The 20,045-nt window shown below is 46.7% G+C and overlaps 1 protein-coding gene across 2 annotated transcripts; it reads right to left on the bottom strand.

Annotated features, from left to right (window-relative positions):
* Nucleotides 1-6,184: 6,184 nt before the first annotated feature.
* LOC124677650 (trihelix transcription factor ASIL2-like) lies at nucleotides 6,185-8,068 on the bottom strand. 2 transcript variants are annotated; one of them, XM_047213613.1, is made up of 2 exons: nucleotides 6,749-8,068; nucleotides 6,185-6,688 (listed from the first exon to the last, which is right to left on the bottom strand). In XM_047213613.1, the coding sequence occupies exons 1-2, from the start codon at nucleotides 7,720-7,722 to the stop codon at nucleotides 6,469-6,471; spliced, it is 1,194 nt and encodes a 397-aa protein (XP_047069569.1). In that variant the 5' UTR covers nucleotides 7,723-8,068; the 3' UTR covers nucleotides 6,185-6,468. The 2 variants fall into 2 exon arrangements, with proteins under 2 accessions (XP_047069569.1, XP_047069568.1); XM_047213612.1 differs by having other exon boundaries at nucleotides 6,185-8,068.
* Between the last annotated feature and the right edge of the window lie 11,977 nt (nucleotides 8,069-20,045).

Here is a 20,045-nt window from a genome sequence, read left to right as displayed (position 1 = left end):
CATATCCAAAAAAAAGCTACATTGAGTGTCTTGCTCCACAAGAGGACCACCATATGTTCATCAAAGAATGTGCATAGACCCATACGAGCAATTTGATGAACGGAAAGTAAATTGTAACCAAGGGTCTCGACAAGGAAGACATTCACAAGTGAGATGTCGGGTGTTACCACCACCTTGCCAGGACCCAATACCTTAGAGCACGTGTTGTCGCCATATGATACGGTAGAGTGAGAAGGCTCGAGGTCGACAACAATATTCTTGCTTCCGGTCATATGACTTGTGGCTCCACTATCAACCACCCATTAAGCGCCACCGGAAGCATAGTCCTACAAGGAATCAAGTCTTGGATTTAGGTACCCATTTTTCAGTGGGTCCTAGCATGTTAGTAACAAGGGGTTTGGGAACCCAAATAGTCCAATCAACATTGTCCTCTTGAGGACCAATAAAACGAGCACGAATATGTCCATAGTAATCAACAAAAAGAACATGAGAAGGGTTGTTAGAGCCGGCGAAACCCTTCGAGCGGAGTTGGGTACTCCATCCCTTCTTGAGCTAGCATCGCTCTCCTCAAGGTTGATCTCCATGTTCTCCTTGTTCTTCTTCTTCTTGGTCCTCTTATTCCTCTTCCTCTTTGGCTTGGTAGCCACTCCTCCTTCATTGCAAGAGCCCTCTTTGGCTCCATCTTTGGATCCAATGACTCCTTCCAAGTACTTGGTTTGAACTTGGAGTCTATCAATTTTGGCCTTCAAACGATTGACTTCATTTTCATGCTCCGGGTGTGGATGACAGATATCAAACACGTGTACTTCCTTTGCCTTGTTCACCCGGAAATGTTCCATCAAAGCTTCTTCTTGGAGAGAGTTCATCTTCATGAGTATACGATTGTCACTCTCCAACTTGGCAATGTCACTTTCATGAATGCAACACGCACGGTCCTTGCTCAAAGGAAATACTCCTTCAACGCTTCCTCTTGCATGGTATTGACCTCCATGAGCTTGGCTTCCCTTCTCTTCAAGGCGGCTATTTCTTCCTCATGATCACAACAAGTGTCCTTCTCCTTGCTCATGCGGAGACATTCCACCAAAGACTCTTCTTGCTTGCTACTCAAACTCAATAGCTTGGCCTTGGTGGTCTCAAGAGCGGCAATTTCTTCTTCATGGTTGCAACATGAGGTCTTCTCTTTGCACAAGCGGTAATATTCATCCAAGGCTTCTTCTTGAAGAGCATTGACTTCCAAGAGAAGAGCATTATGCTTCCTCAAGGAAGCAACTTGATCAACAAGCTCGTCATGGCAAGAATTGGGGTCTTCATCATCTTTCTCTTTGTTGGCTTCCTCAAGAGAGAGCATCTTCTTTTTGATCTCACCAATCAAATCAAGAGCATGGTCTCGATCCTTGGTGAGTCGAGAAACAATAGCCTCGTTGGAGTCTTCAAGGACGATGACACTAGCTTCAAGAGACATGCGCAGATTTCGTTCATCTTCAAGCTCTTCTTTGAGAGAGGCAATCTCATTTGCCGCTTCCCTTTCCAACCTCTCCTTCTCCTCTATAAGGTCTTGTGCCGCACCGAGTTGACTCAAGAGAGCCCCAACATGAGTCTTGGTATCCCCTTGCATGTTAGTGAGAAAAGAATCCAAACCCATAATCTCACGTTTAACGGTGAGACTAGTGGCATCATCAATATATAAGGCATTAGTCGAGGATGATGGTTTGGAGGGGATTTTACCTCCGTGGATACCTTTGCCATAAGGCAACGAGCATTGTTGGTGACGAGGTTCTCGTTGGGAGAGTCGAAGAGGGAGATAGAGGGAGTGGTAATGGCAATGGCGGCCACTCCCTCTCCTTCCTTGTTGGAGCTCTTGTCCCCACGTTCTTCATCCTCATCGGAGGAGTACTCTTCTCGAATGATGAAGGCTCTAGGCTTCTTGGTGTAGGAGACCTTGTAGTCATCGGACTTGGGGCAGAACTTGGAGAATCCTTTGGAGAGTGACTTGAACTTTTCCTTGCGGATAAACCTTCCACCATGATCTTCTCTTCTCTCAAACATACAATCCGCGACAAAATGATTCTTGCCGCCACAATTTTAGCATGTTCTTCCCCTTTTCCCCTCCCTTGGGCTCTTGGAGAAATTTCTTGGAGAATCACGTGATCTTCTTGGTCTTGTGCTTCGGGACTTGTTTCCATCCCAAAATTTCTTGGCGGCGAGAGCCATGTGCTCATGATAATTGATCTTGAGATCATCCGGTCCCCGCTCAACGGGATCCTCATCGCTTTCACTAGCCTCATGTACCCTCATCTTCAATGTAAGGTTGGGCTTGCGGGAGTTGTGGGCGCGAGCAACAAGATCCTCCGCATTCTTCTTGGAGATGTCCAAAGCGATGACTTCGCTAAGAACTTCATCGGATGTCATAGCATGGAAGGAGGCGTTTTGGCGGATGGCCGTCAACTTCACTTCCTCATAAGGGAGGAGAGCGTTGTAGAACTTGCGCTTGATCCAATGGTCATCCACAAACGTTGCTCCAAGATCTTGCATTTGCACGGCAAGAGCGATGAGGCGCCGATACATTTCTTCGGGGGACTCTCCTTCAATCATGACAAAGTTGTCGGCCATATTGTTCACTTCATCAAAATGAGAGCTTTGGATGCTTGCATTTCCGAGGAAGAGCTTCTCAAGTTTATCCCATGCTTCCTTGGCGGTCTTGAGCGAGCGGATATGAGCACGGTCCTTGGGCGTGATGGCCATGTGAATCATGTTGATGGCGGTGGCGTTGAGTTGGTCATCCACCACTTCTCTTCTTGTCAAGCTCTTTGGGTCTCGTGGTGAATAGCCCTCCTCGATGATACGCCAAAGCTCGGTAGATGCGCTGCGCACATGAGAACGCATTAAGAATTGCCAATTTTCAAAGTTGTTTGACTCAAGTAACGGTGGTGAACCATGCGACAAGATATGTGGCATAGGTATTGGAACATTTACGGTGTAATCACTTGGTGGTGGCACCTCATGATAACCCCTAGACGTTCCGCAACCGGTGTCTCATCCTTCCCCTTTGTTGAAGTGCCGGTCTCCCGAGCCCTTCCTTTTGTGGATCTTTTGTCGCTTGCGCGACAAAATCAACAAGAGGAAAGGGGTTAGCTTTTGGTGGGGGATCCTCGGCACTTGCTTTAGGATCAACAATAGGGTTCGGTTTTTGAGCAACCAACTCCATCATCATCGCCTTCATTTGGTTAACGATGGATGACTCCAATTTCTTGAGGTCATCCAACGTAGCCGTTGTGGTATCGACGGGAGATGATGGAGCGGGTGGCACAAGGGAAGGTGACCCATTCGCCACACCCGCATCTTGTTCGGCCATTTCTTAGGCGGTAAAGCCCGAGCAAGAAAACCTTGCTCTAATACCACTTGAATGGATCGTAGCGAACAAGAGGGGGGGTGAATAGCGCTACGGCAAGTTTTAGTCTTTTTCAATTTTTAGTGCAACAGGAGGTAAAGGTGATAACTTTAGCGATAGCGGTGATCCTACAATGATCCTAGGACAAGTGCAACAAGCAAAGGAATCAACAAGATAGTAAGAGTAAGGAGCGGGACAACCGGGGGCGCGGAGACGAGGCGAGGTTTATTTCTGCCGGTTCCTTCCACAATAGGAAGTACGTACGCGTTGAGGAGGTGCTAGTCTCACACAAGAGACTAGACGGCCACACCACGAAGGAAGGCCTCACCTTCTTCCTCGAGAGAGCTCCACGAAGGTGCTCCCCCTTCTCCACTAAGGCACCGGTCGAGGCGGTGATTCCTTCACAAGGTTGGGGCGAGCTACACACCACAAGGAGGCTCCCAACAACCCATGGGGCTAGTACAACACCAAGCTAGCCTCCATGGATGCACTTCTTCCAAGATTCCACCATAGGAACTCTACCACCAAGATCCACTAAGGACTACCACGAATTGGTGAAATTTCTCTCGGTAGAACGATAGATCGGGGTCTCCTCCACCACTCCTCAAAGTATGAGCAAGATTGATTGGGTAGGGAGGGAGATCCCCTCAGTTTGAGCTCAGCAACAATGGAGGAGAGAGAGAGAAGAGATAAAATCGTGTTGGGGAAGAAGGAGCCCTTAAATAGGCTCCTCCAAATCCAACCGTTATGTCCAGTTTTTGTCTAAGCGGTACTACCGCTTTGGGTAAGCGGTACTACCGCTCTGGGTTCGAATTCCCCCAGATCTGGTCCACGTGGACGCAGAGCGGTACTACCACTCGCGGTACCGCTCGAGGTACCGCAACAGGGTCCAAACCTTACTGGACTCGAAGCGGTACCAGAGCGGTACTGCCATAACTAGTTTACGGTACCTGACCGGTACCAAGGGCGGTACTACCGCTCCTGGTACCGCAGAGGTACCGCAACTCGTACTGTGGGACAATTTCAGCGCAGAACTCAGAGTGGTACTAGCAACACCGGCGCGTGCCTTCGTCCCCGGCCCGCTCCCAAGCCCGGAAAACTCGGCAGCGTGTCGCCTACTACTTCTACCACAACAACAACTCCCTCCTCTCGAGCATCTTCCTGGGCTCAACGACGACAATGACCAAAACATCATCTACCTCAACTACGTTCTCCAAAGCGACTACATCAAACACGGTACCATCGACCACCACGACAACAACGACATCATCGACATTGGCATCAAGGTTGTACCACGTCTTGCTATAAACAATCAACAGCACATTGAAATGTGACCACGTAAAGATGATATGAATCATGGTAGTCACATGATAGAAGGTAAAGCGATCTAAAATAGGGATCTAATCCTCTCTAACTTATCAGGGATTGTGAGATTGTGAAGCGTGAGATTCGGCTCTAACTATGTGAATGTATGATTAGGAGAAAATTAAGTACTTTAAAATATTATAAGGTGGCCCACTTGTGGAAGTTTGGATGGGTAAATGGGTATGGATATGAGTTCTATGATCACATACCCGTGCCCGCTCGATGGGTATAATATTTTTCTATTTACATACATTTGGGTAATTTTTTGTCTTATATCCGTACTTCTAATGGATTTTTACCAGGCAAGTATACGGGTCATGGGAAACCATGACCTCCCTACTCATATGCGTCGCACAGCCACGCAATATGCAGAAAACAACAGTGGCTCCGTCAGCAATCAGCAAGGAATCAAGTTCCCTTTTTCACGAAAGATGCTTGATCGCACTTGCATAGATTCTTTACGTAGCCAGTATCTATCATGGCAGAAGACACAGCACAGCACCTGAACCTGAAACCGTGAGAGCAAGCCCCACATACACCACACTACAGGCTCCACACCTTTATTACAATCTAAAAAAGGCAAAACATAACTAACACCTATGTTCATTGCATTGTAGAATCTGATGACAAGTGCACTTTTAAGGCCCAGTTCAGGCTGCTGATACTGAACAGAGATTTTAACAATGAAACGTAGCCCCCTGAGAAAGGTCACAAGATCTAGCAACCATGGCATACTTGTTGGCAAACCTCCATAAACCAGACTATAGGTTCCTGGCCTTTATATATATACTACAAAAGGGAACAAGCATACACCAGGAAATCTTCATAACATTTTAAACATGGGTCACTCCAGTTAGTTCTGACAGCGAAATATTTCACACACAGCAAACTGTTAATAGTGCTCTTAACCTGCGGTTCAGGCTGCTGATTCTGGACACAGATTGGCAAGGACAAAGGTCACAATTATTAGCACAGATGATATCAGATATCATGAAAACATGTGCCTAGCTCAGGGTACATGGTGGGAGCTTATCATAACTACCTAGCAATAATACTCCTTGTGCTCACTTTGATAAAACAGTTGCCAATAAATATTGCCTATATATTAGTTTCTTCTTGCATTCAATATAAGCTAAATTGTATGATATCAAGGACAGAGATCACAAGATTTAGCAAATAGTATGCAGACTTCTTGGCACAAATGGTATCAGATCAGATGGTGTTCTCGTAACAAGATAAGGGAACCTGAAATTATGTGGCTAACACATGGTACAGGGAGGAAGCTTATCATAACTGCCAACTAAGAATACTCCTAGTGCACACTTTGATAAGCAATTGCAAATAAGTAATGCCTAGACATAGTAGTTTCTGGTTGCATTCAATGTAAGCTAAGTTGTATGGTGTCAAGGACAGAGATCACACGATTTAGCATTGAAGTGAAATCACCTGGATCAAATCAAATGGTGTTCTTATAACTAGATAAAGAAACATGAATTTTATGTGGCTAACACATGGTACATTGAGGAAGCTTATCATAACTACCTAGTACTAATACTCCTAGTGCTCACTGTGATTAACAATTGCCAATAAGTAGTGCCTAGATATAGTAGTTCCTGCTTGCTTTGAATATAAGCTATGTTGTTGCAATGCAACACTAACAATATATGAATACTAACTTTTGAATCACCAATGGAACGGTTTGTTATTCAGTCTCATCACTGGCTCTCTTCTTCATTGTCATCGTCTTCCTCCTCGTCCTCGTCATCGCTCTGCTCGCCATCGCTGGCTGCTGCAGAGGCGGGCACATTGTTCTCATGGTACTGGTAGTGCGGGCGAGGGGCCGGACGATGGTGGTGTCTGCTACCACCATCGCTGGTGCGGTACCGGCCATGGTGATTGCTGCTCGTCCTGGCATCAGGAAACGATGACATTCTTCTGGAGGAGGAATCTGGAACCGGCGCCATCCTTCTGGAGGAGGAATCCCCCGGAGCGGACGGCATTCTCCTAGCAGCGGCCGGGGCAGCGGGAGGGGCATGGTTCTTGGCCTGCGATAGCTCCATCTGCGTGTTGAGGAAGAACTGCACCCGCTGCGATTCGAGCTCGCGCGCGAAGTCGAGGCGCTGGCGCTCCATCTCGACGGTCTGCTCCAGCTTGGCCGTCTCCACCCGCTCGTAGGCCTCGCCGAAACGCCGTATGGCCTGCGCTAGGTCCCGCATGCCCTGCACGCGGTCGCCATCGGTGGCGGCGTCCGCGGGCTCCGTCCTCCTCCTCTTATTCCCGTTGGCCGCGGGGAGCACGGGCTCCGGAGGGAAGCCGTCGGAGGACTCGGATGACGCCAAAGACATCTCCGGCGACGGCGGCCTCCGCTTGGCGGTCGCGGCGGCGGGCATCAGCGGCGTGCGGCTACGCTGCGGGAAGCCGACGCGCAGCGCCGTGGGCACGGTGTTGCGGCCGTTGGCGGCGGGCTTGTGGTTGTTGTTGTTGTTGTATGTGGGCGCGAGGAGGACGTGGAGTCGGTCGAAGAAGTGCCATGAGGAGACGGGCTTGGCCCTCTCGATCTTGTACTTCTTCTTGAGCGTGTCGATGCGGTTCTTGCACTGGACGTCGGACTTGGGCGCCTTGGAGTAGTTGTCGCGGGCGGAGACGGACTCGGCGACCTCCTGCCACTGCGGGTGGCGGAGGCTGCCGCGGCCGAGCGCGACGAAGCGCTCCCCCCAGGCGTCGATGAGGGCGGAGGTGGCGCCCTCGCTCCAGGCGTCCTCTCGGCCGCCGCCGCCGGTGGTGGTGCTGGCGCCGTGGCTGGGGTAGGAGCCGTGCTTCTGGATCGGGAGCGCCAGGGCCATGAGGCCGCCGGGAGGCGCGGAGGCGACGGTGACGGGGTCGGAGATGGGGAGCGCGGAGGCGACGGGGAGCGGCGAGGAGGAGGCCGGCGAGAGGGACGGCGACATGGAGGCGTCGTCGTCGTCCATGGCGGCGGATCGGATCGGTGAGGAAGGGAATTGGGGATCTAGGGTGGGGAGGCGGAGAAAGGCGATCTGGTATAGGGTCGGTGGTGGTGCGGCGGTGCGGTGCCGGCGGTGTGGGGTTGTCGTGCTTTGAGGGGCGGGTTGACTTGGGCCAGGCCGGAAGGATGGGCTCAGGCTGAGGCTGGCGCCGGGGTGGATTAGGTCGGGCGGGTGGGACGGACGGAGAAAACGGCCGGCGGTGGGGATATTTTGGGCTTCCTTCCTCGACCCTCACGCGCGCGTCGGCCGGCATCCGGCAGCGGCAGGAAGACCCGTCGCCACGTTCCACCCATGGAGTCTCCTCTCCTGCCCTCACCTGTGCGCTGTGCCCTGCTCAGACGGAAAACAAAAAAAAACGAGACCAACCCAGGCACTAGCACCCGTTGGCATTTTTTTATAGAAGAAAACTCCTGAGCCCCGGGTTAAACTCAGCACTCGAACCCGGGTGGCCGGGGCGCACTCTCGCCCACCTAACCAACAGAGCGACGCTCTGTTCTCGCTCAGACGGAAAACGAGACGGACACTTTTTAAAGCAACAGCAACTGTAAAAAGCACCGTACGTGTCGCCCAACCGAGCTACCAAGCATCTTCATGTCCTCCTCCATCCTTCCACTAATTTTCCGATAAAGAAAATATACTAATATCAGATGATACCAATTACAATGTCCTAATAACATTACGGATGCACACAGTCAAAAAAAATTAAGAAATAAAAGTCCTGCTACAGTATCCCAGCCCTAGCAACAGTAATACATACACCACCAAGAAAACACCTGAAATTCAGATTCTTCAAAAGCAACGCCTTCAAGAAGGGAAACAGTGCACAGTCTCCGCTTTCAAAACAATGCCTTCAACAAGGATATTGTCAGGCACAACCAGTTAAGGCCAGACCTTGGATTTTCACCCTGAAAGGTAAGACTCTAAACCTCACATGTGCTGCCGCCTCCACTTTCATACCACTGTTGCGAAGTCAGGAACACCAAGCAAGCCCCTCAACAAGGCAAAGACTTGGACCTCCATTAGTTAATCCTCCAAATCCGGCCTTCATGATATTCACTTCTTCTGACTTCATCATGGACCAGTACGTCACTTGGTCTCAACACAGAAAAGAGCTTCGTGCAGCACCCTCCAAATCCAAACGGTCGGAATAAAGGTATGGGCGTGCACGACCGAATACCACCGGTCCAGCAAACTACATGCAATAGAAGAACTGTTACATTCGCCGGTGACGCCTTCCAGAACTCAACACTCCGGCCAAATCATGAAGGGCAAGTCTCCGGCAGGTCTTCATCTTCGCCCAAGAGAGACCCTAGGACCGCCGCCTTTATTCAGGTCGGGCGCCCACGTCGGCGACCATCCCAGGCTGGCCATGGTTGCCGCCGGAGACATCAAGCAGATCGCGTAGTCCGAAGACATCGCGCACGCCTGGGCACCACTGCAGCCGAAAGCTAGCCCTCCACCGCCAGCCGCCGAGAGGCGAGGAGAAGGGGACCTAGGGTTTCCCCTTGCAGCCCGCCCCCACCCCTCCCTCCGCCGCCGGCAGGGCACTCCACCACCTCATCGTCCGTCATGGCGTCCCCGAGCCAAGGCCAGGCGCCGCCATCGAGGTCCCCAACGAAAAGGCCGCGCTCCGGCCCGAGGAAGAGGACCCACGCCCGACAACCTCGCGTGAGATGACGAAGAATCCCCGCCGGCGCCGGCTAGCCTTTGCCGGACCGCGGCCCCTGGCGACGGTGAGGGAGGGGAGGGGGAGAGGGGGAAGCGGCGATGCGGGGTAGAGTTCCCCCTGGCCGCCACGCGGGGGCGGCTCGGGAGGAGGACATGAGGGTTAGGTAAATACAAAGTCACTTTGCTTTTTAAGACAAATTTTTACTAATAATTTGGGTAACCAACTTATTAGATGTAGTTTTAAATGATACGCAACTTATATTTGGTTAACTAAATTATTAGTCAAAATTTGAAAGAAAAAACGATGTAGCCTTTAAAAAAATAAAAAGATCAAATTGAACAGAAAAATTACACAAAAGTAGCAATATATGTGACAAATCAATATATTACGAAACTACATGTCAAGATGAATGCCTCAGTGATACTAATTTAGTGTCCATTTTTCTAGGAGTTGGTCAAATCTAATAAAATTTAACTTCAGATAAAACTTGTTAGGTTTAGTCCAACATCAGTTGTGGGAGGAGATTGGGAGTGACTTATACGGTTAAGAATGCCCACCTAAGAGCATCCCCATTGACGAGCCCATTGCGGCCCCAATAGCTACTTCGGGATCTAGCACAGTTTTTTTTTGCTACACCAACGAGCGTAATAAAGTGCAGTGTTTTGGAGCCCAATAAAATTACCGGTTCTTGCCGCTCCCTACGTGCCAAGGCGCCATCGCCTCGCAACATGTTGGATTCGTGCTACGGGACCGTCCTGCCTCTGAGATAAAGCGGTGATCACGTTTTAAATTACGCGTAGAAGTTAGATCGTCATCTTCAATTGGTGCACTGGTTCCCGAGGCAATGACACGGCATAACCCCGCCCACTGATAACCCACAAGTATAGGGGATCGCAACAGTCTTCGAGGGAAGTAAAACCCAAATTTATTGATTCGACACAAGGGGAGGTAAAGAATACTTATAAGCCTTAACAACTGAGTTGTCAATTCAATTGCACCTGGAAAAGCACTAGTAACGGGGGTGATGTGAAAGCAGCAGTGATATGAGAGCAGTAGTAACAGTAACACAGCAGCAGTAATAGTAACACAGGAGCAATGGCACCAGAAAATAGTTGATACTACTTCCAATGACATGTAGAACGAGTATATGATGATGAGAGATGGACCGGGGTTCGCAGCTATATTCGGGAACTCTCCAATAACAAGTGACAAGTGTTGGGTGAACAAATTACAGTTGGGCAATTGATAGGATTGAAATAGCATTAAGACAGAACATCAAGATTATTAATCATGTAGGCATGTTTCCCATATATAGTCATACGTGCTCGCAATGAGAAACTTGTACAACATCTTTTGTCCAACCAGCCGGTGGCAGCCGGGCCTCAAGGGAATCTACTGGCAATTGAGGTACTCATTTTAATAGAGCACCGGAGCAAAGCATTAACACTTGGTGAAACATGTGATCCTCATACCTACGCCTTCCCCTCCAGTTATCCCGATTCTTGTCACTGCGGGGCCTCGGGTTCCGGACATAGACATGTGCAAACAACTTGTAGATATAATCTAAGCAATAAGTATAGAGCTTAAATCTAAGATCATGCCACTCGGGCCCTAGTGACAAGCATTAAACACAACAAGATTGCGAGCAACAATAACTTCACAAACTTTATAGATAGACTAATCATAATGAAACAATCCATCGGATCCCAACAAACACAACACCGATTACATCAGATGAATCTCAATCATGTAAGGCAGCTCATGAGATCATTGTATTGAAGTACATGGGGGAGAGAGTACCAACTAGCTACAACTAGAACCTGTAGTCCATGGGGGAACTACTCATGGAGCATGATGGAGGCGGTGGCGTCGATGGAGATGGCTTCCGGGGGCACTTCCCCGTCCCGGCGGCGTGCCGGAACAGAGACTTCTGTCCCCCGAAACAGAGTTTCGCGATGGCGGCGGCGCCCCTGGAGTCTTTCTGGAGTTTCGTCAATTCGTCTCGCGTTTTTAGGTCAAAAGGGGTCTTATAGGCGAAGAGGCGACGCAGGAGGGTGCTTGGGCCCCCCTCACCATAGGCTGGCGCGGCCAGGCCTGGGGCCGCGCCGCCTTATGGTGTGGTGGCCCCCTGGGCCGCCTCCGACTCTCGTTCGGTGTTCTGGGATCTTCCGGGAAAAATAAGATTCTGAGTCTTTGTTTCGTCGAATTCCGAGAATATTGCCCTAACAACCTTTCTGGAACCAAAAACAGCAGAAAACAGGAACTGGCACTTCGGCATCTTGTTGATAGGTTAGTTCCGGAAAACGCATAAAAACATTATAAAGTGCGAGCAAAACATGTAGGTATTGTCATAAAACAAGCATGGAACATAAGAAATTATAGGTACGTTGGAGACGTATCAAGCATCCCCAAGCTTAGTTCCTGCTCGCCCTCGAGTAGGTAAACGATAAAAAAAATTTTTGTAGTGACATGCTACTTACATAATCTTGATCATACTATTATAAAGCATATGAGATGAATGCAGTGACTCAAGGCAATGATCTATAGTTGCTAACAAATAGATAACATGTAGCAAAACTTTTCATGAATAGTACTTTCAAGACAAGCATCAAAAGTCTTGCATAAGAGTTAACTCATAAAGCAATAAATTCAAAGTAAATGCATTGAAGCAACACAGAGGAAGATTAAGTTTCAGCAGTTGCTTTCAACTTTCAACATGCATATCTCATGGATTATTGTCAACACAAAGTAATATGATGAGTACAATAAGCAAGTATGTAAGAATCAATGCACAGTTGACACAAGTGTTTGCTTCTAAGATGGAAGTGATACGCGTACAGCACGCGTCCGTTGGGAACCCCAAGAGGAAGGTGTGATGCGCACAGCGGCAAGTTTTCCCTCAGAAAGAAACCAAGGTTTATCGAACCAGGAGGAGCCAAGAAGCACGTTGAAGGTTGATGGTGGCGGGATGTAGTGCGGCACAACACCGGGGATTCCGGCGCCAACGTGGAACTCGCACAACACAACCAAAGTACTTTGCCCCAACGAAACAGTGAGGTTGTCAATCTCACCGGCTTGCTGTAACAAAGGATTAGATGTATGTGTGGATGATGATTGTTTGCGGAAGACGATAGAACAAGTATTGCGATAGATTGTATTCGATGTAAAAGAATGGACGAGGGTCCACGAGTTCACTAGAGGTGTCTCTCCCATAAGATAAATAGCATGTTGGGTGAACAAATTACGATCGGGCAATTGACAAATAGAGAGAGCATGACAATGCACATACATGATATGATGAGTATTGTGAGATTTAATTGGGCATTACGACAAAGTACATAGACCGCTATCCGGCATGCATCTATGCCTAAAAAGTCCACCTTCGAAGTTATCATCCGAACCCCTTCCGAGTATTAAGTTGCAAACAACGGACAATTGCATTAAGTATGGTGCGTAATGTAATCAATAACTACATCCTCGGACATAGCATCAATGTTTTATCCCTAGTGGCAACAGCACATCCACAACCTTAGAACTTTTCGTCCTCTGTCCCAGATTTAATGGAGGCATGAACCCACTATCGAGCATAAATACTCCCTCTTGGAGTTAAGAGTAAAAACTTGGCCGAGCCTCTACTAATAACGGAGAGCATGCAAGATCATAAACAACACATAGGTAATAGATTGATAATCAACATAACATAGTATTCTCTATCCATCGGATCCGGACAAACACAACATATAGAGTTACAGATAGATGATCTTGATCATGTTAGGCAGCTCACAAGATCCGACAATGAAGCACATAAGGAGAAGACGACCATCTAGCTACTGCTATGGACCCATAGTCCGGGGGTGAACTACTCACTCATCACTCCGGAGGCGACCATGGCGGTGAAGAGTCCTCCGGGAGATGATTCCCCTCTCCGGCGAGGTGCGGAGGCGATCTCCTGAATCTCCCGAGATGGGATTGGCGGCGGCGGCGTCTCGATGAGGTTTTCCGTATCGTGGCTCTCGGTGCTGGGGGTTTCGCGACGAAGGCTTTAAGTAGGCGGAAGGGCAACGCGGGGGTCCACACGAGGGCCCCACACACGGGGCCACGCGGCCGGGGTCCGAGCTGCGCCGCCCTGTTGTGGCGGCGCCTCGTGGCCCCACTTCCTTTCCCCTCGATCTTCCGGAAGCTTCGTGCAAAAATAGGACCCCGGGCGTTGATTTCGTCCAATTCCGAGAATATTTCCTTTGTAGGATTTCTGAAACCAAAAACAGCGAGAAAACAACAACTGGCTCTTCGGCATCTCGTTAATAGGTTAGTGCCGGAAAATGCATAAATACGACATAAAGTATGTATAAAACATGTAGATATCATCAATAATGTGGCATGGAACATAAGAAATTATCGATACGTCGGAGACGTATCAGGAAGGAAATAGGTAAACTGACTCAACATAAAGTAAAAGAAGGGCCCTTCGCAGAGGGAAGCAGGGATTAAATCATGTGCTAGAGCTTTTTAAGTTTTTGTAATCATATAGAGGGCATAAAAGTAAAGTTTTGAGAGGTGTTTGTTGTTGTCAACGAATGGTAGTGGGCACTCTAACTACCTCATCAACCAGACTCTCAAGAGCGGATCCCATGAAGGACGTTATCTCTACCAGCAAGGTAGATCATCCCTCTTCTCTTTTGTTAACACATGTATTTTAGTTTCATTATTTATGGATGACACTCCTCCCAACCTTTTGCTTACACAAGCCATGGCTAACCGAATCCTCGGGTGCCTTCCAACATTCACATACCATGAAGGAGTGTCTATTTGCAAAATTAAGTTGCTTACCGATAGATCGGGGCAAAACACGTGAAGAGAATTATTAATGCAAGTTAATTAATTGGGGCTGGGAACCCCATTGCCAGCTCTTTTTGCAAAATTATTGGATAAGCGGATGTGCCACTAGTCCATTATGAAAGTCATCGTGGAGTAAATGACAAGATTGAAAGATAAACACCACATACTTCCTCATGAGCTATAAAACATCAACACAAATTGAGAAGCATTTTGAAGGTTTAAAGGTAGCACATGAAGTATTTACTTGGAATGGCAGGAAATACCACATAGTAGGTAGATATGGTGGACACAAATGGCATAGGTTTTGGCTCAAGGTTTTGGATGCATGAGAAGCATTCCCTCTCAGTACAAGGCTTTGGGCTAGCAAGGTTGTTTGAAGCAAACACAAGTATGAACCGGTACAGCAAAACTTACACAAGAACATATTGCAAGCATTATAAGACTCTACATTGTCTTCCTTGTTGCTCAAACACTTTTACCAGAAAATATCTAGACCTTAGAGGGACCAATCATGCAAACCAGTTTCAACAAGCTCTACGGTATTTCTCCACTAATAGGTTTAAACTACATGATGCAAGAGCTTAATCATGATCTACTTGAGAGCTCAAAACAATTGCCAAGTATCAAATTATCCAAGACAATATGAAGCATTTTCTTTTTCCAACCAAATAGCAATAAATGCAATAGCTTCCAACTTTTGTCATTGAACATTAAAAGTAAAACGAAGAACACAAGTGTTCATATGAAAAAGCGGAGCGTGTATCTCTCCCACACAAGGATTGCTAGGATCCGAATTTATTCAAACATAAACAAAAATAAAAACACACAGACGCTCCAAGTAAAGCACAGAAGATGTGATCGAATAAAAATATAGTTTCAATAGAAGAAACCTGATAAGTTGATGAAGAAGGGGATGCCTTGGGCATCCCCAAGCTTAGACGCTTGAGTCTTCTTGAAATATGCAGGGATGAACCACGGGGGCATCCGCAAGCTTAGACTTTTCACTCTTCTTGATCATATATCATCCTCCTCTCTTGACCCTTGAAAACTTCCTTCACACCAAACTTCTCATAAACTTCATTAGAGGGGTTAGTACTCAAAAAACTTTAATCCACTTTAGCCCTGTAGTGACATATTGCAAGTACACAATAAAACATTAGCTACAGCTCTCCACGTCTAGAAAGCCTCACTTAAAGTCCACAAGAGACAATGCAAAAAACAGAGACAGAATCTGTCAAAACAGAACAGCCAGTAAAGACGAAGTTTTAAGAGGTACTTCCGTTGCTCAAATCAGAAAACTCAAAACTAATGAAAGTTGCGTACATATTTGAGGATCACTCACGTAAATTGGCAGATTTTTCTGAGTTACCTACAGAGAATCCTACCCAAATTCGTGACAGCAAGAAATCTGTTTCACGCGAGAAATCCAAATCTAGCATCAACCTTCTATTAGAGACTTCACTTGGCACAACATTGCAATAAAATAAAGATAAGGAGATGTTGCTACAGTAGTAACAACTTCCAAAACACAACAAAACAGTAGCAAAATAAACACATGGGTTATCTCCCAAGAAGTGCTTTCTTTATAGCCATTAAGATGGGCTCAACAATTTTAATGATGCACTCGCAAGAAATAAGAGTTGAAGCAAAGGAGAGCATCAAAAAGCAAGTTCAAAACACATTTAAATCTAACCCACTTCCTATGCATAGGAATCTTGTACACAAATAAATTCATGAAGAACAAAGTGACAAGCATAAGAAGATAAAACAAGAGTAACTTCAAAATTTTCAGCATATAGAGAGGTGTTTTAGTACCATGCAAATTTCTACAACCATATTTCCCTCTCTCATAATAATTTTCAGTAGCTTCATGAATAAACTCAACAATATAGCTATCATATAAAGCATGCTTTTCATGATCCATAAACACATAATTTTTATCAAGCTCAAAAATAGTAGGATCAAAACTTTCAAACCCACTTTTATCAATAATGTAACAAGATGATTGATCATTCTCAAGATATATGGGACTCATAGATAAAGTCAAGATCTCTCCAATCCCATTTTCATTAGTAGTACAATTAATAGTATCAAGTAACATAGGGCCATCATCTAGAGATTTATCATAAACATTTGCCAAACAAAACTCTTTAGTACCATGCATTTCGACATCAGGCACAAACAAAACATTATTATAAAATTTATCAAAATAGCATGGATTATCATGAATAACAGTAGCATAATTATTCTCGCAAGTTTTACTCATAGGGAATATTTCAAGAGAATCCATAGGAACATAACATTCATCCGCCTTTGGTAAGCATGGAGGACAATCAAATAGTGTAAGAGATAAAGAGTTACTCTCATTAGAAGGTTGGCATGGGTAGCTAATCCATTCTTCCTCCTTTTGTTCATCACTCTCCTCTTCTTTTTCATCCAATGAGCTTTCAGGTTCATCAATTTCCTCCTCTTTTTCATCCAATGAGCTTTCAGGTTCATCATTTTCTTCTTCCACTGGTTCCTGCAAATTGTGAGTGCATTCTTGTGCATTAATGAGTCTCTCTTTATAATTAATGATATAAGGATTATTGCTGTAACTTTCTATGCAAAAATTAAGGATAGAAGAGACATAATCTTTAAGGTCCTTACAAACAACACAAGTTTCATAATTTTTAGACATGAAGGATTCTATCTCAGAGGCTCCCATAAATATGACAAATTGTTCTACCTCTTCGAACCCAAAATGAATATAGTTATTCCAATTATAGTTCTTAATTAAAACTTCCTCACTAAAGCCACATTGAAATTTAAGATGTTTAGTATCCTGTTGAGAGCAACAGTTTATATCATGGCGTTTAAGCAAGATTTTAGCAATTGTATTCAATTTTTCTATCACAGCACTCATCACTTCACCCGCTCTTGATTTTCTATAATTATTATATAATTCTATAAGCTCCAACATGGTCATGCGTTCTTCCATAACAACAGTTTTTAATTTTCGGTTTTTCAAATTTTTATGGATTTTTGGGTATATGAGAAAAATAAAACAAGACAAAAAGAAACTAGACAAAAGTAAACTAAGCAAAATAATACTAGACAGAAATAAACTAAGCACAAATAAACTAGACAAAAGTAAACTAAGCAAAACAAAATAAAATAAAACGAGAGAGAGAGGTAGAGTGTACTCCCCGGGTGAACTTATGAGTAGAGCTATGCCTCCCCGGCAACGGCGCCGAGAAAATAGTCTTGATAACCCACAAGTATAGGGGATCGCAACGAGTCTTCGAGGGAAGTAAAACCCAAATTTATTGATTCGACACAAGGGGTGGTAAAGAATACTTATAAGCCTTAACAAGCTGAGTTGTCAATTCAGCTGCACTGGAAAAGCACTAGTAACAGGGGTGATGTGAAAGCAGCAGTGATATGAGAGCAGTAGTAACAGTAACACAGCAGCAGTAATAGTAACACAGGAGCAATGGCACCAGAAAATAGTTGATACTACTTCCAATGACATGTAGAACGAGTATATGATGATGAGAGATGGACCAGGGTTCCCAGTTATCTTCACTAGTGGTAACTCTCCAATAACAAGTGACAAGTGTTGGGTGAACAAATTACAGTTGGGCAATTGATAGGATTGAAATAGCATTAAGACAGAACATCAAGATTATTAATCATGTAGACATGTTTCCCATATATAGTCATACGTGCTCGCAATGAGAAACTTGTACAACATCTTTTGTCCAACCAGCCGGTGGCAGCCGGGCCTCAAGGGAATCTACTGGCAATTAAGGTACTCCTTTTAATAGAGCACCGAGCAAAGCATTAACACTTGGTGAAAACATGTGATCCTCATACCTACGCCTTCCCCTCCGGTTATCCCGATTCTTCGTCACTCGGGGCCTCGGGTTCCGGACATAGACATGTGCAAACAACTTGTAGATATAATCTAAGCAATAAGTATAGAGCTTAAATCTAAGATCATGCCACTCGGGCCCTAGTGACAAGCATTAAACACAACAAGATTGCAGCAACAATAACTTCACAAACTTTATAGATAGACTAATCATAATGTAACAATCCATCGGATCCCAACAAACACAACACCGATTACATCGGATGAATCTCAATCATGTAAGGCAGCTCATGAGATCATTGTATTGAAGTACATGGGGAGAGAGTACCAACTAGCTACAGCTAGAACCCGTAGTCCATGGGGGAACTACTTACGGAGCATGATGGAGGCGGTGGCGTCGATGGAGATGGCTTCCGGGGGCACTTCCCCGTCCCGGCGGCGTGCCGAAACAGAGACTTCTGTCCCCCGAAACGGAGTTTCGCGATGGCGGCGGCGCCCCTGGAGTCTTTCTGGAGTTTCGTCAATTCGTCTCGCGTTTTTAGGTCGAAAGGGGTCTTATAGGCGAAGAGGCGACGCAGGAGGGTGCCTGGGCCCCCCCACCATAGGCCGGCGCGGCCGGGCCCGGGGCCGCGCCGCCTTATGGTGTGGTGGCCCCCTGGCCCGCCTCCGACTCTCCTTCGGTGTTCGGGATCTTCCGAGAAAAATAAGATTCACGGGTCTTTGTTTCGTCGAATTCCGAGAATATTGCCGTAATAGCCTTTACGGAACCAAAAACGGCAGAAAACGAGAACTGGCACTTCGGCATCTTGTTAATAGGTTAGTTCCGAAAAACGCATAAAAACATTATAAAGTGCGAGCAAAACATGTAGGTATTGTCATAAAACAAGCATGGAACATCAGAAATTATAGGTACGTTGGAGACGTATCACCCACCAATGCCCGCCAGAGCAACGCGTCGACAGATGAGCTCTCCGTGTCATCAACGCACACTGTCTTCATCCTCTTTAAACCACACATACACTATCTTTTCCGCACATTCCCCTGCCCTCCCTCTCCTCGAAAGACCCTAGTCGCCGACCACCTCATCCTCTACGGCCATGGCGCACAACCACGAAACCGGCGACAACGGCGTTGTGGGGGTAGGGGGGCGCACAACTTCACCCTCGACGAGGCGGAAGTCCTCTTCCATGTGCGCCTGCTGGTGTCGCTGGAGTACAGGCTGCCACACGGCTCACACATGTCTAACGCCGGCAATGCCGTCCCACCGGCGCTAGAGGAGAGGACCTCCACGCCTCTATCAAAGAGAATCGAGCATAGCTTTCGATGGCATAGCGGAACCTGCTCCTATGGGCACCGAACATCCCGGAGTGGTCGGCCATCTTCCAGCGTGAGCGGGAGGCGGAAATCGGGTGCTTCGCCAGCCCCGACGACGAAAAATTCAACAGAATAGGCCGATGCTCTTGGTTGTATGGGTGAGGCGTCGATGACACGCTTGCGACATACATGTATCGCCTGCAGCGCGCCAACGATCCTCACGACGAGTTGTCTGCTTCCATGCGGCATAGTTCATCGCTACATTGGCGTACTGATGTCTACGGGTGCTTCTATTCTTGTAGACAGTATTGGGCCTCCAAGAGCAGAGGTTTGTAGAACAGCAGCAAGTTTCCCTTAAGTGGATCACCCAAGGTTTATCAAACTCAGGGAGGAAGAGGTCAAAGATATCCCTCTCATGCAACCACTGCAACCACAAAGCAAGAAGTCTCTTGTGTCCCCAACACACCTAATAGGTGCACTAGTTCGGCGAAGAGATAGTGAAATACAGGTGGTATGAATAAGTATGAGCAGTAGTAACGGCGCCAGAAAAGTGCTTGCTGGCGTGTAGTTGATGGTGGTAATATTGCGGACAATACGGATGCGAGTAGAACG

Source organism: Lolium rigidum, chromosome 7 (assembly GCF_022539505.1).
Source record: "Lolium rigidum isolate FL_2022 chromosome 7, APGP_CSIRO_Lrig_0.1, whole genome shotgun sequence".
Taxonomy (NCBI): domain Eukaryota; kingdom Viridiplantae; phylum Streptophyta; class Magnoliopsida; order Poales; family Poaceae; genus Lolium; species Lolium rigidum.
The sequence above is the reverse complement of the archived record's forward strand: the minus strand, read 5'-3'. Positions and strand labels throughout refer to the sequence as shown.

What these genes read in the sequence shown, in the direction of transcription:
- LOC124677650 (XM_047213612.1), bottom strand. Translation starts at nt 7,722, where the DNA reads ATGGACGACGACGACGCCTCCATGTCGCCGTCCCTCTCGCCGGCCTCC.